General features: G+C 34.2%; 2 protein-coding genes and 1 pseudogene across 3 annotated transcripts; 2 read left to right on the top strand and 1 right to left on the bottom strand.

Moving 5' to 3' along the window:
• The first annotated feature begins 6655 nt into the window (after positions 1-6655).
• LOC145089984 (secreted RxLR effector protein 161 pseudogene) lies at positions 6656-7423 on the top strand (annotated as a pseudogene).
• A 7196-nt stretch (positions 7424-14619) lies between these two features.
• LOC145088221 (putative serine/threonine-protein kinase) lies at positions 14620-17479 on the top strand. Its single transcript, XM_079026469.1, has 5 exons — positions 14620-14863; positions 15095-15210; positions 16143-16359; positions 16455-16692; positions 16774-17479. The coding sequence occupies exons 1-5, from the start codon at positions 14788-14790 to the stop codon at positions 17201-17203; spliced, it is 1077 nt and encodes a 358-aa protein (XP_078882595.1). The 5' UTR covers positions 14620-14787; the 3' UTR covers positions 17204-17479.
• Positions 17480-17580: 101 nt separating this feature from the next.
• Positions 17581-18737, bottom strand: LOC145088222 (V-type proton ATPase subunit G1-like). 2 transcript variants are annotated; one of them, XM_079026470.1, is made up of 4 exons: positions 18591-18737; positions 18123-18212; positions 17946-18046; positions 17581-17844 (listed from the first exon to the last, which is right to left on the bottom strand). In XM_079026470.1, the coding sequence occupies exons 2-4, from the start codon at positions 18208-18210 to the stop codon at positions 17701-17703; spliced, it is 333 nt and encodes a 110-aa protein (XP_078882596.1). In that variant the 5' UTR covers positions 18211-18212; positions 18591-18737; the 3' UTR covers positions 17581-17700. The 2 variants fall into 2 exon arrangements, with proteins under 2 accessions (XP_078882596.1, XP_078882597.1); XM_079026471.1 differs by having other exon boundaries at positions 18123-18226; positions 18591-18724.
• Between the last annotated feature and the right edge of the window lie 398 nt (positions 18738-19135).

Below are 19135 nucleotides of genomic sequence, written 5' to 3'. Positions count from 1 at the left end.
TCTATATGCTTCTAGTCTTGTAATTGTTTTGTTTTGGGTAAGTATATTGGAATGACTGAAAGAATCATGGGCTCATTGTCTAAATATGAAAAGAATATAGGGAAAATTGGTTTAAGTTTTCTTGGATAAGGAAAAGTTCTAGATTAAATTGAATCGTTGATTGATGAAGAATTAATTTAGAATATGACGTGTTATCATCATTTTGTTTTGTTGAATGAAAGTAAAGCCTAAAAGTTAATTATTGTATTGTTTTCTCTAGAATAGAAGTAGAACGTATCTCCTGCGACATAGACTCAGTAAAGAACGATTCAAATGTTCTATTTTTTTTTTCTACAGTTTTGGTCAACTATTCAAAAAATCAGGAATTTCATACAATTTCAGTATGAACAAAAAGGAAGTGGTCAAGGTTTGACTCTTTATAGTTTAGACAACATGAAGAAGAAAGTAAAAGAAGTTGTTGAACTCTTTAGCCTTAATAATCTCCTACATGAGATGAGTTCAATACTAAAAAATAATAATATTGAATTCAATTTTATAGGTGTTATTTATTTTGTCTTTAACCATCTTAAAAGTATAAAGAGTTTTGTACGGTTTGAGTTCCAATATGTATCAAGTTGTTTGAATAATTAATCCATCAAAGTTTGAATATAATCAAAAAAAAAAAAAAAAGACAAAATTTCAGTCGTGGTCATGTTCTTTCCTAGTAAGGAGCTGTACCAAAAAAAGTGAAGTTAAACTGTTAATTTATTTAATATTTATAGCTTCTGTTGGAAATACTCACATGTATTAATAGTTAATATTTTATGCTTTTATATGTACTAGTTAGGTAATTATGCAAAGCCACCCACCAGAACATCTCACATTGTAACAAGAGAAGTTTTATCACCTACAAATTACATTATTTAAACGATCAGTTGTAAAAGACAAATCTATCGTTTGTTGGTAGGTGTTGTGAATAAATCAACATTTCAAAATCAAAATAAAGTAACCCCAAATTATTTCTAATTACAAGGATGTGATTTATAAATATTTCTACTTTCACAATGAAAAGAAAAAAAAAAACTGAAAATCTTATTAAAACTAGAGCAAATCTAATATTCCATTCCACAACAAGATTAATTCATTTCATACTTTTATGCATAGATATATATTAAATTAAAGTGACGTAAAAGAGATGTTAGCATTACAAGTTTGAGAAAAGAAAAGATATTCGTATTTATATAGTAATTATAATTATATTAATTGTATCATTTGCATTCAAGTTTTAATTAGATTAATTAACGAAAATTATCAAGAGTGGTTGATAACTTGATATGATTAACAACATATACGTCTCAATTGTTTTTTTATTGAGTTGTTCCTTGTCCCAATTAGACATCTCATACAAAGTAATTATTATCAAAACTGAATCAACGTGATGCAATAAATATTATTCTTTATCAAACAAAAAAAAATACGATAACTTTGTTTTCGAACATCAAAGATACATGCTTTGGGTAATCATTAAACCCTTATTATTATTTTTGTCCCATGGTGACCATCATTTTATGTCATTAACTTTGATTATTGTTCATAATTATTTTGTCTTATTATCAAGAAATAATTGTATGTTTATTCGGCATTATTTTTATTCTAACTATTGAACATAAAAGTATATGAAAAAATTGTTTTAAACGATCAAATCATTGTCAAAACTACAAAATCAACAATATTTGACTTATTTATTTATTTATTTTTTTAATAGAAGTAATACGGGCTGCGGCCGCCTATGCCCTCTTGCGTCATTGCTTCCAATATTTACATTAGACCCCTTAGACTTGGCCTATTCTCTTTGATATAATCACTAAAAATGATAAAGCACAAAAATAGTCCTTCTTCTATTTGCTTCTCCTAGATTTCGCATTTTTAATAGACTTGTGCATATTCTTTTAATTGTGTGGTCAATATGGTGGATTGATGGTATCAATGTGATTTTTTTTTTGAATCAAATATCAATTTTAAATTATTAATTGCATATAATTTATCACATACTTTACTACCAACTATCAAATGGTAAAATGATTATATATATACTTTTCATTTCTTCACAAGAGTGTTATTTTGTTCTAAAGAATATCAGTAGCATGGCACAAGTTGAGTTTAACGACCAATTTCAGACATGTAGTAGTGGAATGTGGAATCAATACATAACTGTCGTTTGAAAAACAAAAAGATTATAGAGGGAAGATATTTACAATTGATTCAATTAAAGGGGCTTTGTTTGACCATTCATGTCATGCATGTGTGGGGTATTGCTCTTCAAGTATTCATACTTGAAAACTATTTGACTTTGGAGTGAGAGTGACCATACAATCTAACAAAAAGCAAAATATATACATGTATATATGTATATTAATAGAGTTATTCATCATATATGACTCCAATTAATACTAACATCGATCATAACCAAATCTCTCAAGCTTCAAGTTACTGTTTATAAAATAACAATAAAATGTTTGTGTGAAAGTTAGAGAATAGAAGCACATATCTTTCATTTTAGGCTTTTGTGATCGAAAAAACTTACAACGTTGATTGATGTAACTTTATAAAACAAATTGTCCAAATACTGTACATAGTTGGACCGAATAAACCAACCAAAAATGAGTTGATTTGAAGCATTTGATTTTTTCTATTCAAATTTCACATGAAAAGGTCATGTTCAAAGAAGAAAATAGTGATGGTCTACGGGGTCTCAACCTCTCGACCCTTGTATGTCTAAAACGAACAAGTGAATATCACCTATAAGGCTGGTCGGTGTGGGCAACGCCCACACTTGCGTTTTTAGCAAAAAAAAAAAAAAAAAGAAGAAGCAGGCGTTAAAGGTGTGGAGAAAAAAGTAATTCTGACTTGGTCTTTAATTGACCTTGTCAATAGGAATAAGTGGCTTAGTTGCCACCTAGTTATGAGCACACATTTTTTAGTTTTTAGCTTAGCAGTTTTTTCCCTTTGTTTATTATTTAAAGCTTTGTAAGTTTCTTGTTTTATCATCAAAAATAAGAAGAAGAAAACCTGAGAATCTTTTCCCTGCAACTCTGTGTTTTGCTTTATTTGCGTATACGTTTTTATCATAACAGGGGCCTGCACCAACACTTGGTATCAGAGCCTTCCATTTTATGCCAAAATATATTAGATATAGTAACATGACGAGTTCTAGCCATCAGGTCACAAAAGATAACGGTGGGGTGTCGTTCCAATGTCCATTGCTGACTTCAACAACCTATACCACATGGGCAATCAAGATGGAGGCCATTATGGATGCTCAAGGTGTTTGGGAATCCATAGAACCAATAGCCGGAGTGACTGTGGATGAGAGGAAGAACAAGATGGCACGGGCCTATATTTTCCAAGCAATACCAGAGGATATTCTCATGCAGGTAGCCAAGAAGAAAACTGCAAAAGAAGTGTGGGAATCTTTGAAAATTCGGTACCTGGGTGCAGATCGAGTGCAAAAGGCAAGATTGCACTCACTCAAGAGTGAGTTTGATGCACTGAGGATGAAGGAAGGAGAGTCAATAGATGAGTTCGCAGGAAAGTTGATTGGGATTAACTCAAAATACATCAGTCTCGGTGCAACAATAGAAGACAACACTTTGGTGAGGAAGTTGCTTGATTCTGTCCCAGAAAAGTATCTACAACTTGTAGCCTCCATCGAACAATATTCAGATTTGGATACCATGCCATTTGAAGAAGCTATAGGAAGACTCAAAGCTTATGAGGATCGGTTGAGAAGTCATACCGAAACCACCAAAGCTGAAGCTGGTCTACTGCTCACCCGGTCAGAAGGGCAAATGGGTCAAAAGTCAAACAAAAACTCCACCAACTCAGCAGGAAGAGGCCGTGACTCATTTCACAACGAGAGGGGAGGTCGAGGAGGTTATCGTGGTGGAAAAGGAGGCTCAAGGGGTAGAGGTGGTCGGGGAAATCACCAACAATCACAAGACAATGGTCAAGGAAAAGGAAGAGACAAGAATCACGTAAAGTGCTTCAACTGTGATGTGTTTGGACACTATGCATCAGAATGCCCCAATCCTAAGAGGAAGGAGGTTGATGTCAATCTCATACAGGTACATGAAGAAGAACATGCTCTTTTATTAACTGTCTGGGGTGAAGATACAGATAACTGGGTATTGCTTAATGAAGACAATGTGTTCCCAGCAACAAAAGAGAATGAGAAGGATACATGGTACTTGGATAATGGGGCCAGTAACCACATGACAGGGGTGCATGAGTACTTTGCAGAACTTGGTGAAAGAGTAACAGGGCAGGTGCGTTTTGGGGACGGATCCAAATTTCAGATCAAAGGAAGGGGTACAATTCTCTTGGAATGTAAAAATGGAGAGCAACAAGTCATCTCTGAGGTATATTACATCCCAGCCTTACAAAGTAATATACTTAGCCTATGACAGATTACAGAAGTGGGATACAAGATCGAGATGCTTCATGAATTCTTAAGGGTTCATGATGCCAGCAATAGGTTAATAATGAAGGTACAACGTTCAAAGAACAGGTTGTACAAGATTGTCTTGCATACAACACAACCTGTGTGCCTTAGTGCGAGCTTAGATGATACGGCATGGCTGTGGCACGCAAGATTGGGTCACGTAAACTTTAGTGTGATCAAGTCTATGGTGGTAAAGGACATGGTGCGGGGAGTGCCAAGAATTCACCATCCCACACAGATCTGTGAGGGATGTTTAGTTGCCAAACAGACCCGATATCCGTTCCCGAAAGAAGCAGAGTGATGTGCAAGCTCTCCACTTGAATTGATTCATGCAGATTTGTGTGGTCCTATAACTCCCCAAACACTAGCTGGTAATCAATACTTTCTCCTCATTGTAGATGACTACAGCATGTACATGAGGGTGTCGATGCTAGCCAAAAGTGAAACTCTCACTACCTTCAAGAGGTTCAAGAATCGAGTAGAAGGTGAAGGGAAATACAAGCTAAAAATGTTGCGCACTGATCGTGGTGGTGAATTCACGTCAAATGAATTCACTAAGTTCTGCAATCAGGAAGGAATCAAGAGGCAATTAACCGCGCCCTACTCCCCTCAACAGAATGGGGCAGTAGAACGCTGGAATCGCACAATCCTTGAAGTCACTAGGTCTTTGTTGAAAGCAGTGGACGTCCCAGAAACACTTTGGGGGGAAGCCGTTCGCCACGCTGTGCAGATTCTAAATGGAGTCCCGACAAGAGGAGTGAAAGATGTGACTCCGTATGAAGGCATACAGGGGAAGAAACCCACACTTGAACAATTTAGAGTGTTTGGCTGTGTCGCTCACGCAAAGATGCCAACAAACAAGCTCACAAAATTGAGCGATAGGAGTGAGAAACTGGTGTATTTGGGAAATGAGGAAGGAAGCAAGGCATTTCGTTTATATTGCCCTGAAAAAAAAATGTGTAACAAGAGACGTTGTATTCGAAGAAAAGAAAAAGTGGGACTAGGCTAAGGTCCAAGATGAAGGCCCAATTTTAAGCAACAATTGGGTTAGATTTCCTAATGAAGGAGTAGCCCAAGAGAATGTGGGAGAATTCGATCCAACACAAGTTGAGATTGGAAGCCCTAATCCACAGTCAAACGAAAGTCACTCACAATCGACATCACATGGTCAATTACAAGCTGGAAACGTATCACCAAACTTAATTGTGGATACCTTATCTCCATCATCAGACGAAGTTCCCAGGGAAACATATGACGACACCCCAATTCGTGGCTTTCGGGTATATATATATATATATATATATATATATATATATATATATATATATATATATATATATATATGAAGAAACGCAAGCCCTGCAAGAAGATTCGAAAGTCCTGATGTATGCAGGTGAAGAACCCACCACGTATGAAGAAGCTTCAGGTGACAAATAATGGAGAACCGCAATGAAACAGGAGCTGGAATCTGTTGAAAAGAATGAAACTTGGAGACTAACCCACCTCCCCAAAGGGCATAAGGCAATAGGGCTGAAGTGGGTGTTTAAATTGAAGAAGGATGCGGAGGGGAAAGTAACCAAATACAAGGCAAGAATCGTAGCAAAGGGATATGTACAGCAAAAGGATGTCGATTTCGATGAAGCTTTCGCTATAGTGGCACGTTTGGAAACAATACGGACCTTCTTGACTTTGGCTGCAAGTGAAGGATGGAAGGTTCATCATTTGGATGTAAAATCAGCCTTCTTAAATGGGATTCTACAAGAAGAAGTGTATGTCACACAACCAACCGGTTTTGTTATCGCAGGAAAGGAGAACATGGTGTACAGGTTGAACAAGGCCCTCTATGGCCTACGTCAGGCTCCAAGGTCATGGAATGATAGGCTTGATAAAACATTAAAAGAAATGGGATTCCAGAGATGTCCACAGGAATATGTTGTGTATAAACTCCAAAAGTCAAACAGGTCGTTGATTGTCGGGGTCTATATGGACGACCTGATTGTGACAGGTTCAAGTGAAGAACTAGTTGTTGAGTTTAAGAGAAGGATGTTGAAGTATTTTGATATGAGTGAATTGGGAACCTTATCCTACTACCTAGGGATATAAGTTCACCAAGACAATGATGGCATCACAATCGGTCAAGCAGGGTATGCTAAGAAGATTTTGCAAATAGTAGGCATGGGAGAGTTCAACCCATCTCAATACCCAATGGAACCTCGACTGGGTTTGACAAAAGACGAAGATGGAATACTAGTCAATGCTATCGAGTATCGACGCCTCATTGGAAGTCTTCACTATCTCATCCACTCAAGACCTGATTTGAGCTACTCAGTTGGAGTAGTGAGTAGATACATGGAATCACCAAAGCAGAGCCATCTCAAAGCAGTCAAACACATTTTAAGGTACATAAAGGGGACAACCAACTTTGGCCTAATGTACAAGAAAGGTGGTGATAAAAGGCTTATTGGATTCAGTGATAGTAGCCATGGAATGGATATTGATGGTAGAAAGGGTACAAAAGGAATGATTTTCTATCTATTAGGTAATCCAATCACATGGTCGTCCCAGAAACAACACACTGTGGCCTTATCTTCATGTGAAGCAGAGTTTATGGCAGCAACTGCAATAGCATGCCAAGCACTTTGGCTAAGGATTCTCCTCAATGAATTGACCGGTTGGAAGGAAGAATGTGTCAGGATGTATGTAGACAACAAGTCAGCCATATCTCTTATGCATAATCCTGTTTTCCATGGGAGGAGTAAGCACATTAACACCAAGTTCCATTTCACACGGGGTTGTATTGAAAGAAAACAAATTGATGTGAAACACATCAGTGGTGAGGAACAAAGAGCAGATCCCTTGACAAAAGCTTTGCCAAGACTCAAGTTCTTAGAGATGAGAGATCTTCTGGGAGTCATAAGGCTTGAGGACAAAGTTCAGAATTAAGGGGAAGTATGTGGAGGAAAAAGTAATTCTGACCCGGTATTTAATTGAACTTGTCAATAGGAATAAGTGGCTTAGTTACCACCTAGTTAGGAGCACACGTTTTTTAGTTTTTAGCTTAGCAGTTTTTTCCCTTTGTTTATTATTTAAAGCCTTGTAAGTTTGTTGTTTTATCATCAGAAATAAGAAGAAGAAAACCTGGGAATCTTTTCCATGCAACTCTATGTTTTGCTTTATTTGGGTATACATTTTTATCATAACAGGGGCCTGCACCAACAAAAGGAAGGTGGTGACGGCAACGGGAAGTAATGCCAGACGTATAACGCCCAAAAATGGTGAAGGGGGCAGTGTTTGTGCGTTATAACGCCCAAAAACACCCAAAGGTCATTGCCCATACCCATCACTCTAATAACATACTTTAATTATCATACTATACTCTTAAGAGTTAATGACATAAGATCATAATTAATTATAACAAATTTAAATTTCGACTCATGGAAAGTTCTAATTTACTCCATTTTAATCTCACCCAAAAGGGCGGAACACACCCGAACATAAAATAAAATGACTAAAAGCCCCTTCCGTTTCACCACTATTTCATCTTCCTTGTGTATACTCTGATTACCCCACCCTCAAAAACATTAGACAAACTTTACGTACAACAATGTTACTCATCGGTACCTTGATTCTAACAACATAATCAATTAAAAACAGAGTCGACACCAAAAGAAACAAAGAACCACAAAATGTAGATGAAAGATGCAACATTGAAAGGATTTGAAATGTTTATATTTTTCTCTTTTGTGACGTTCGCTCGAGTATCAGTTAAGACCACCTTCACCACCAAAGATCTATTCGGAATGATGTTGAGACTGCCAAGTTGGTAGTGGATTCTATCATTATCTCTTGTTTAGTTTATCCCATGTGTTTTAGTATTTATCCTCTAGTCTTGCTATTTGTCATATTTTTTAATATTGTCATATGATTTGCTAAACCTATTTAAACTTAGCTTGCTTAATGAAATATAAAGTTTTCGATCCATAACAATTTTTATGGTATCAAAGACTGGTTTATTAACCCGTCCCACCTATCGACGACGTGGATGGAAATGATCATCCGTCACCACCGAAAAACGATGGAAACACCATCGATTCAAACTCACTTTACTACCCCCATTATTCCGATTATCCGAGGCAGATGCGCGTAAATGATGCTCTAACCGATGGTAACTATGGAGATTGGGTGTAAGAGATGAAAAGTTTTTTTATTTGCAAAGAATAAGATTGGTTTTGTCAATGGGTTAATCAATAAGCCAAAAGTAGGATTGGCACAGTACATGTAATGGATGAGGTATGGCACTATGATCAAGGGGTGGTTAACCACCACTAGAAAACCTACACAAGAGACCGCGACCTTCCAAAGCATCACTCATAATCAATGAGAATGGTCTACCGAATCCACTTCACAACACAATAAAGGTGGAACAAAGGAGATAAAGTGCAATGGTGTTGACGAGCTGGAAGGGCCGGTCCGTTGATTTGGTGTGACGCGTAAATTATCTACTAGGTGGTTTCATTGTAGAAGAAGAGGAGAGTCGGCGGTGGCAGTTATTGAGGAATCCAAAGAAAGGTAGCTAGAAGAAAGAGAGCTCGAGCTGCAGTGAGCGGAGCCAATTCCGTCGACTGCAATGTTGATAGAGAGAAAATGAGAGATGACTACAGATTAGAGACTGCCCAACGGTGAAGGTGCCATTGGAGGGAGACAACAACATCGAAAGATGTTTTATTCGAGGAGGAGGCAGTAAAAGAAGCCAATGAAAGAGCTCTGATTTGGGGCAGGGGGCTATAATATTATTTATGAGAAGAAACACATAATGGGAAAATATTAAACCTATTTAAGACACCTCCAACGACTATTAGAGAAGGTTGAATGAAGGTGGAAGGCGGTGTCTGTTAGTTGTGGTTAACAATAGGTTTTAACCTAAAACTCTGATATCATGTAAGACAATAGATTGATTGACAGGGCCTAGAGATGGCAAAAAAACTAACCGGGGATGGGGACGGGGATGGGTATTACCCGAATATAAAAAACGGGGATGGGGATGGGGATGGTTTTACCTGTCGGGTACCCATACCTGTACCCGAAACTGGCCCCAATGGGTACCCGATGTATATATATATATATATATATATATATATATATATATATATATATATATATGATGGGTTTTAGGTAAAACAAATAAACTAGAAAACAATTCCTAAGTTCACATGCAACCTACTTTGGATCTATGTTTTATCTATTGAACATACAACTTTGAATTGCAAAACAAGAACCCTAGAGGAGAGAGGCTATAATCGAAATTTACAACCTAGGGTTTAGTAATTACATACCTTTCAATTGTTATAGTAAACAATTGATAATTCCCTTGATCTTGATCTTGATCTTCTTGGAAGCTTAGCACCACAAGTGTAATGTCTCTAATGGAATCACACCCAAACTAGCAAGAAGGAAAGTAGAGGAGAGAGAGGAGAGGGAGTATGCAAAATTTCGGCCCTTAGGGTTTCTTCAAAAGAAAAGAGTGACCAAAACATGAACCAGGAGGCTCCTTATATAGCTGAGGGATCTATGGTTTAGGGGAAACCCTAGTTATCCTTTGCTTAGGGCCTAAGCAAACCCAAGGGCCTTATCCAAGCCCCTATGGACGAAATTATTAGGGTTTCCCCTAAAGATTTCGTCCACCCTTATCCAAGGGGGTTCTAGAGCCTTCCACTCAACTATTAAATAATTGCAAACTAGTCCCTACACCTTATAATCAATTCTTTTAACCCCAAAATTAATTCTAATTAATTTCTGGCTAACAATTAATTAAACAAAATGATTTCTTATTAATATATTAATCTTTTAACATATTAATAAATTCATTTATATTAATTTATTAATCTCATAATAAATTAATATCTCTCCTTTCATAATTTCCTTGTCTGGTTGCTAGGTTTGAGGGCCACCCAAAAGGACCGTGCTGCTATCAATTCAAGTACATACCAATTATAGTTATGAGCTTAGACACCTAATCCAACAATATATATATATATATATATATATATATATATATATATATATATATATATATATATAGTATTTATGTTTTTATTTTTAATAATTCATAAGCAAATGTTCATTAGACAAAATAAGGTTTTCTAACAATCAAAAGTATAGTTTTGGGTAGACTTTTTATGTCTTTTTTTTTGCAAAGAATGATTTAATTTGTAACCTTGAATGTTATTGTTCGTGTTTGAAGACATTCAGTGATTATAGTGTTTTATATTAGTTCTATTAGTTTTTGTTTTATTGGTTAATATATAATTATGAGTTATTTTTCATTAAAGTTCAAAACTTTGTAACAGGGAAAAATCCCCGATTACCCATTGGGGATCCCCGATACCCATTGAGGATGGGGATGAGGATAGATTTTTAATCCCAGACGGGGATGAGGATGAGGATTCGGGTATGGGGATGGGGAACACGAAACCCGATACACCCGTACTCATTGTCATCCCTAACAGGGCCGACCCTAAGGGTGTGCAAAGAGTGCAGGCGCACAGGGCCCTGAAAAAAATAGGGCCCGATTTAAAAAACATATATCTAGTTAATATAGTATATGTATATATATTGTTTTGTTCAAATAAATAGAAAAAGTTCTGATAGCTCAACCGACCAAAGCGTTTGTCATTGCACTTTTTTTTTCTGTTCGGCCTTGGTTTGATCCCCACTGATCTCACTTTTACATATTTATTTTAAATAATTAAATGAAATGCGCTTCTTTTACATCTGACTTTTACATCTTTCTTTTAATAAATATATTCATTTAGTAAATCAATTTTCATAACTTGGTGTTGTTTGTTTTTTCGAAGAGAGAATTCATGAAGTTTGTGAACCACCTCTGTAATCTTTTGTAGCAGAAGAGGTGGAACAAACGGCTGCAGCCTATAATAAGAAGCATGTTTGTTTTTTAACATCTGCAGACTGCTGCAATAAGCTGAAATTTGAATAAACTAATTTTATAAACTGAAAATAGTTCTCAACACCAAAATTTTAATAATTCTATTCTTAGAACATCGAAAGAATACTAAAAAGAACATGTAAAAACCAAAAATTTTAAAAATTTAAAAAAACTTTAAAAAAATATAAAAGAAGCTAACAGTTTAATTCTAGAAAAAAACTAAGTGTAAAAAACATAAAAAAGATGCAACTGAAACCGAAAATATTATTAATAGAAACAACAAAAAAAATTGAAAAAACCAATTTTTTTTTATATAAAGTAAGTTAAAAAAGATTGTAGAAACTATAAAAAGAAATTGTATCAAATCCATAAAGAAAAGTTAAAAAAATCAAAGTTTATTTAAAAAAAATAAGTTATACCAAAATTTAAAAAAAAAACACTTGGAAAAAATGAAAGCTGAAGAGGTTTGAAGAGACAAGTCAAGTGTTGCGCCACGCAGCACACACGCAGATGATTTGTAGTCTGAAACCTTCCAAAAAATAAACTGTTGCGATAGGGAAAATGTTGCGTGTGTGCTGCGTCGCGCAACAAAAAGTGGTTTGAAGATGTTTTAAAAAAAACAAACAACACCTTACTAGTTTGATCTCTCTGTCTCGATAAATTCACATTTGATTTCATTTAATCAATTTAATAATTTTTTTGTTTTTCCTCATGCAATTCATTACCCCTTTATATATATATATATATATATATATATATATATATATATATATATATATAGAGAGAGAGAGAGAGAGAGAGAGAGAGAGGTGAGTTCAATTGAGAAAATAAAAAAGGTTGAGAATGGGGGAATCATTCTCAGCCACTCATTTATCTAAGCATAAAAAAACACGATGACAAACTTGTAAATATGTTAATAACCTTCAATGTCAAATACGTAACTATAGAGAATTCGATAACAGTTCGTTCATCCTCAAAATTTCTCCTCCAACCTTCAACAATCATCCAAATTTCTTCAACTAAACCATCATCAATGTCATCCAATGTTAATCAATCATCAATATTCGTAGCTGGGAGGTTCGTCGTTCAAGACAAATTCGCAACCCAAATTCATCAATTCCATCGATTTGTTAAAGTTTGGAACTGGAATTTTCCAGATTCGCAAACGAAATCAGTTGGAATCGGAATTTCTTCGCTGTTCATGAAATTGGAATCGAAGTTCTGGACTCGCAGTCACGGTCGACATTGAAGGACTCAGAATCGGTACTCACAGGTTCCCAATCGGATTTTTGGAAATCAAAATCAAAATGAGAAATCGATCAGACATAAGTGTCGCATCTGAAGTCGAAATCGGAAGTATATGATGATTTGGAATTGATAACTTGATTTTTTAACATTTTTAAAATAGTTAACTTTTATGCACTCCAACTGTTTGATGAAATGCATAAACTAAATTACCACGTTATATTCATATATGAATATGTTTTCTCACTTGAATCTGTATATGATTATTAAAACAAAAAAACGAATATGCAAGTCTGTATGTTATTCATATGTGAATAACATATAAAAATTATATATATTTGTGAAAACACATTGTAATATTCATATGTGAATATACTGTGTAATATTCATAAGTGAATATATAATCTAATATTCACAAGTAAATATACTATGTAATATTCATATGTGATATACCATGTAATACTATGTAATATTCATATATGAAAATATTATCTAATATTCATAAGTGAATATATCATCTAATATTCACAAGTGAATATACTATGTAACATTCACAAGTGAATGAATCGTCAAATATTTAAATATGAATATACGATGTTTAGTATATGTTATATTCATATATGGATGATACTTAAAATGTAAAAAAAAATTAATCATAGTTTTTATTCATAAGTAAATAACGAATGTACTGTAGAAAAAACTTGATTAATTTTTATTCACTTATGAATAACGATAACTGAAAATATAAAAAAAAATTATTTTATTTTAAAACTATATCAATATGGATGTCTATTTGTAAAGAATAAAAAATCATGAATTTTGGTAAATTTAAAATAATTTTTCGATAAAAATAGCTTCTTAAAAATTAAAAAAAAAAAACGAAAAAGACTATGTTTTTGTATATATTAAGGTAATGTTTAGCATAGTTTAAGGAAACATGTTTTGTTGGAAAACACATGTCTATTCTTTTCCCATTTCCGCTGGTACGACAGAGGCTTTTGCGGCAAAAATAAATGAGTGACTGAGAATGATTCTCCCATTCTTAATTTTTTTTTTCTCAATTGAACTCTCCCTCCCTCTCTCTCTCTCTCTCTCTCTCTCTCTATATATATATATATATATATATATATATATATATATATATATATATATATATATATATATATATATATATAGAGAGAGAGAGAGAGAGAGAGAGAGGCTCATATTTTACAATTCGCACAAGACCTTCAAAATTAAAAGAGCGGTCATATTGATTGATAAATATTAAATAGTGAAGGTTAAACCTCATATAAATCGAAAAAGTTATCAAAAACATTATGGGCCTTCTAAATCATCAAAGAGCGGTGTAGACGAGAGACATCGTCATATTTTTCAGTTTTTGTCACCGACCATCGAGATAATCCAATCTCTCAAATGTCAAGATGGTGCAGATTGTGCCTCCATAATAGAAGACCATCTAATAAGCCAACTCCAAATCTTCATAAATTTCATAACTTGAATAACATCTCTCAATAGAATTTTGAAACAGAACATAAGTATAAGTACTTTAGTTGGCGATGACAGCTTGCATTTTGTACCCTTCTATGAAATATCTCTCTCTTATTATTGAAATTAGGAAAAATAGAACTTGGCTTTCAACCCCTCAATATCCAATTATTAAACTAATTATCTGTCTTGAATAAATGAATAACAGTTATTATCATTACTCAAAGGGTTGTTTACACTATATGGATATGAATATCATTTGATCAGATTTCATATTATCTTCTATATATTAAACAAAGAACTATGTCCATTGCAGGAAATAATAAACAAATTAAAAGGTGAATTCAATTCACAACTAACAAGAAGAAGTCAAAGGATCTTTTTTCGTGGTAGTTGCCAATTAAACCAAATTAATTAACCAACTTTGTTTAATCTTAATCCATTGCTTGGTCGTATGTTCATGCGTAACCAATCTTTCCCACTGTTCCTATTCCAAAAAGTCTTTTCAGGAGGTCAAACATCATTCTTTTTCTACACCTATATATATCATCATCATCAATCTTCCTCATCTTTCAAAACTCAATCAAGATCCATCCACAATAATCTCTAAATTTCTGGAAATTGTACCAAAATGAAGTTGTCTTTCCCCTGTTCGCAATGTTTCTGCTCCACTTCAGACGATAAGGAGGTCTATAAGAACGAAAAAGGTCAGCATAAGTTTCCCTTTGTATTTCATGCACAAACAATTGAAACTTTTCAAGAATTTTTGAGTCGAGTAATGACTGAATCAAGAAGCGAAATCTATAAAAAGAATTTCATGGGTTATTATTTCTTGACTTCGTGTTTTGATATGTAATTATATATGACTGATTGTTTCTTGAATTCTGGGTGTTTTTTGGAGAATTTTATAATCAAGAAATGGAAATTGTGAAAAACAGGTGGAGAAAGTCCTTCGAATTTTAGGTTATTTTCTTACCATGACTTGAAAATTGCTAGTGATGGTTTCAGCTCCAAGAACAAAGTCGGGGAAGGAGGATTTGGCTCTGTTTACAAGGTGACTCCTCGACCAATTATATAACTTTTAAATTTTTTTCTGGATGATTAAATTAAATTTGTTTTTTTTTAATAAATAACAAGTGATCATCAAAATCTCTTCATTTGATGTTTTTGCATTTCCACCTATATTTTGTTTGCAAGTATCAACTATGATAATGTGAGCTGGTCTAAAACAGTCAGCAACTTTTTTTTTTTTTTTTTAAATTAAGTTTGGTAAAGGTAGTCCAATGAATAATCATGTTTGTCTATAAAACATACAACATTATTTTCAAGACAAAATAAGCACTTTGAATGAAACTAATTGACAACTTGCATTCCAACAAACCGTTTTCACATTATTAATCAATTATAACAATATCTATCAATTTTAATGCTGGATAACTGAGGTGAAAAAAAAATATGTGAAAGGTTGGTGTTCTAATATACTAACCCAGCTTTTTTTTTTTTCTTTTTTTTTGCTAAACCAATTAAATCACGTGTTACCTTTGATTGTGTAAAAAAAACAACCACTTAGTAAGGTTCGTTAAGTCAAAATAAAACAACCTTATTATATTGAATTATCAAACTTGTGCACAAGAAAAGAGGCTTGGTCCTTTTTGCAAACCATCTTATAAGTTTAAGATAGTTTATAAAATATTTTATAAATTACAATAAAATACTTTTATGATTTTATCAAATATTAAATTAAAATAAGCTAACTTTTTTTTACCAAACAAATCATATGCAATGGAGGGTTGTACGATACAATATGATGATGATGCATCCATGTAAACGTTCATCTCATGCATACAAAGTCGTAGCTAATTTCATGCAAATGTCATTGTATTAGGAGTTTAGAACCACACTTGTAATAATTGCCTAATTTTCTTTAGGCATATTATCAAACAAGTTGCCTTCTTATAATTTATAATTTTTTTTTTTATTTAACAGGGTCGACTTAGAGATGGGACTATCGTGGCAATAAAAGTACTTTCTGTAGAACTGGAATCAATGAGAGGAGAACGTGAATTCATATCTGAAATCGCTGCATTGTCTGACGTACACCACGAAAATCTTGTAAATCTTCATGGGTGTTGTGTCGAAGGAGCCAAACGTTGTTTGGTATATGATTACATGGAAAACAATAGTCTCTCACATCGATTTTTAGGTAATTCTTTTTTATTTCAATTTCACCCCAAACTACACATCAAATTAATACAATTTAATGATAAATTAATACTTAGTTTTCTTGATTTATCAAAGGTGGGGAGCAAAATAGAAATAGTTTTAGTTGGTCAAAAAGGAAGAATGTTTCATTAGGAGTTGCTAAAGCATTAGCATATCTCCATGAAGAAAAGAACCCTTACATAGTACATAGAGATATCAAAGCAAGCAATGTCCTTCTAGATCACAACTTTAACCCCAAAGTTGCCGATTTCGGCCTTTCAAGATTATTTCAAGACGACGCCACTCACATTAGTACACGTGTTGCTGGGACACTGTAAGTACTACTCTGTTTTATCTCATACCCCAAACATGTCATTTCAGAATTAGCTAACACTTTTTTTCTTTTTCTTTTTAGAGGGTATTTGTCTCCTGAGTATGCTATTAGTGGACGTTTGACACGTAAATCCGATGTTTATAGCTTTGGTGTATTGCTTCTTGAAATTATGACTGGGCGTCCGGTTGTTGACTTTGATATGGAACATGGTGAACAGTTTTTGGTGGATAAGGTATGGGGTATGTATAATGGTGAGCGATTGATGGATGTGGTGGATAATGTGTTGTTGAAAGAGGATGATGAAGGGTTGATAGAGGAAGCAGTGAGGTTTTTGAAGGTTGGGTTGTTATGCGTTCAAGAGACCACGAAACTTAGGCCACGAATGTCTGGAGTGATTAAGATGTTGAGTGAAGAGAATAGTGTGGATGGAGTTAAGATTTTTCAGCCGGGGTTTGTGGCTGATCTTATGGATGTTAAGATTAATCAGAAAAAGTCTACTATGAGTTTTTGATGAGTGGTTAGTTTATATTTAGATTTGAGACTAACATATGTAAAAAGTAATGTAGATTTGTGTAAGTTTGTGGATTGGAATCTGACAGATTGTAGTTAAACCTTTTTTTTTTCCTCATCACACACCCTATTCGTGTGAGAGATGAGGAATTCTTTTTATGTGAGATTACAAATATCTCCTTTTTTTTATTCTGCCTTTTGTAATTTGTAAAAAGGGGAAGTGAATTCAAGATGTGATCCCTAAGTATTAATTACCATTTATTTATGATTTGAAACATACATCTAACAGTTTGATCCCATTGTCTTTGTGTGCTAAATAAACAACTTATATACACAAAGTTTTTTGAGATTGTTTAATCCATCAGAATAATGTTCATGTAGAAAAAAGATGACATCAGCACAGAAAATGCTGCATTAATTTATTTATCCCAAAAAAGAGATTAAAAGTTACTAATCAAGAAGGATAACAAAATCCTTTTCAAGCATGTCCAAAATGATTCAAATCTTGACACCTGTGACATGGGTCATGAGCATCTTGACAATTTCTGGTGAAACTTTTGCAGCTTGTTTTTTCAACTGATCGATCTTTGTAGCTGTCTCTTCATCCAGCCTCTTCACATTCACTCCAGAAAAACCAGTCGACTGCAATCTCATCAATTCATGTAACAAATCAAATGTTAATCATCTCATCATGCATGGATCATCGATCAAAGTTTATAAAAGTTATATATATGAGTTTTTACATCTGAGATTATTTTCTGGAATTCTTTCTCCATATTGGCGCGATATTTAGCTACTTCTTCTCCAGCTTCATCTTTTGCTTGCTTTAGTCTATTAAGTTTTGCTGAAAACAGAAACCAAAACCCCATGATTCAATGATAAACAAAAAAAAAAAGATCTTGAAGATATAAAAACTTTACCAGTTCTTGCAGTGTTGACTATTTGTCTAGCTTCTTGTTCAGCAACTAGCAATTGCTGGATTCCACCTTGTCGTCTATAATCTTCCATACCTACATTGTCGATTCTATAGATTCAAGACTGTAATAGTTTTTAACTGGTATGGAATGTGGTTTGGATGTGATTTATGAAACTGGAAATAGAAATATTGATTAATAAGCGATAGCTCCCAGTTTTCATGTTTAGGAAAAACATATGAATCCATATCAAATTCTGAATCTTAGGATTAGAAAATTACGAAATCAGTGTGTATCTCTAATCGTAGGTAAAATTATGCACGTCAATTCCGTAAATCAAAACGAACATCATCGTGATCGAGATTCAAATGCAGCGGATCAAATAATCAGGCGTCAATTAATAGCCATTGTTATTCTTTGACAGAAACGAATTATTGATGCGAATAATTTAGCATATGAAAAATGAAAACATACCTTAATGTTTGGAACAGAGAGTTGCGATCTGGTGGAGAAGATGATGAAATGTCTCCGGGAGAGAGAGAGAGAAGGGGGTGTTAGGAAGTTGAGGTTACAGAGACGATGCCGTTAATATTGGATGCCGGATGACTCTTTCTCATATTTACATTAGAGTAAATTACAGTTTTGGTCCCTGTAGTTTTGTTTAGTGCTCAATATTTGCCATTCAAACTCAAGTACAGAAAAGCAGGTTGGATGTCCGGTTCAACATTTGACATTCCAGTCGTTAAATCTTGGCCTCAAACCAAACCCCAAGATCCACAACAAGCTACCGAGCTTTTCTGATTTTCAGAAGGAAACACACGAATTTCAACAAATTAAAGAAGATTGAGAAAGAGACTATTCATTGACATTTTGCAATTGCTGACTTCAATGAGTGTTGAACATGAGTGTATTGGTATTCTTACTATTATTTTTAATAATGGTTGGTTGTGCGTCTTCAATCCATGTCAAGTTTCCATAGAACATAACTCTATACATAATCTATATCGACCCCTTCATCT

This window comes from Lactuca serriola, chromosome 2 (genome assembly GCF_051521515.1).
Source record: "Lactuca serriola cultivar US96UC23 chromosome 2, Lser_US96UC23_V15, whole genome shotgun sequence".
Taxonomy (NCBI): Eukaryota; Viridiplantae; Streptophyta; class Magnoliopsida; order Asterales; family Asteraceae; genus Lactuca; species Lactuca serriola.
Note: the sequence above shows the minus strand (reverse complement) of the source record. Positions and strands in the feature narration are given on the sequence as shown.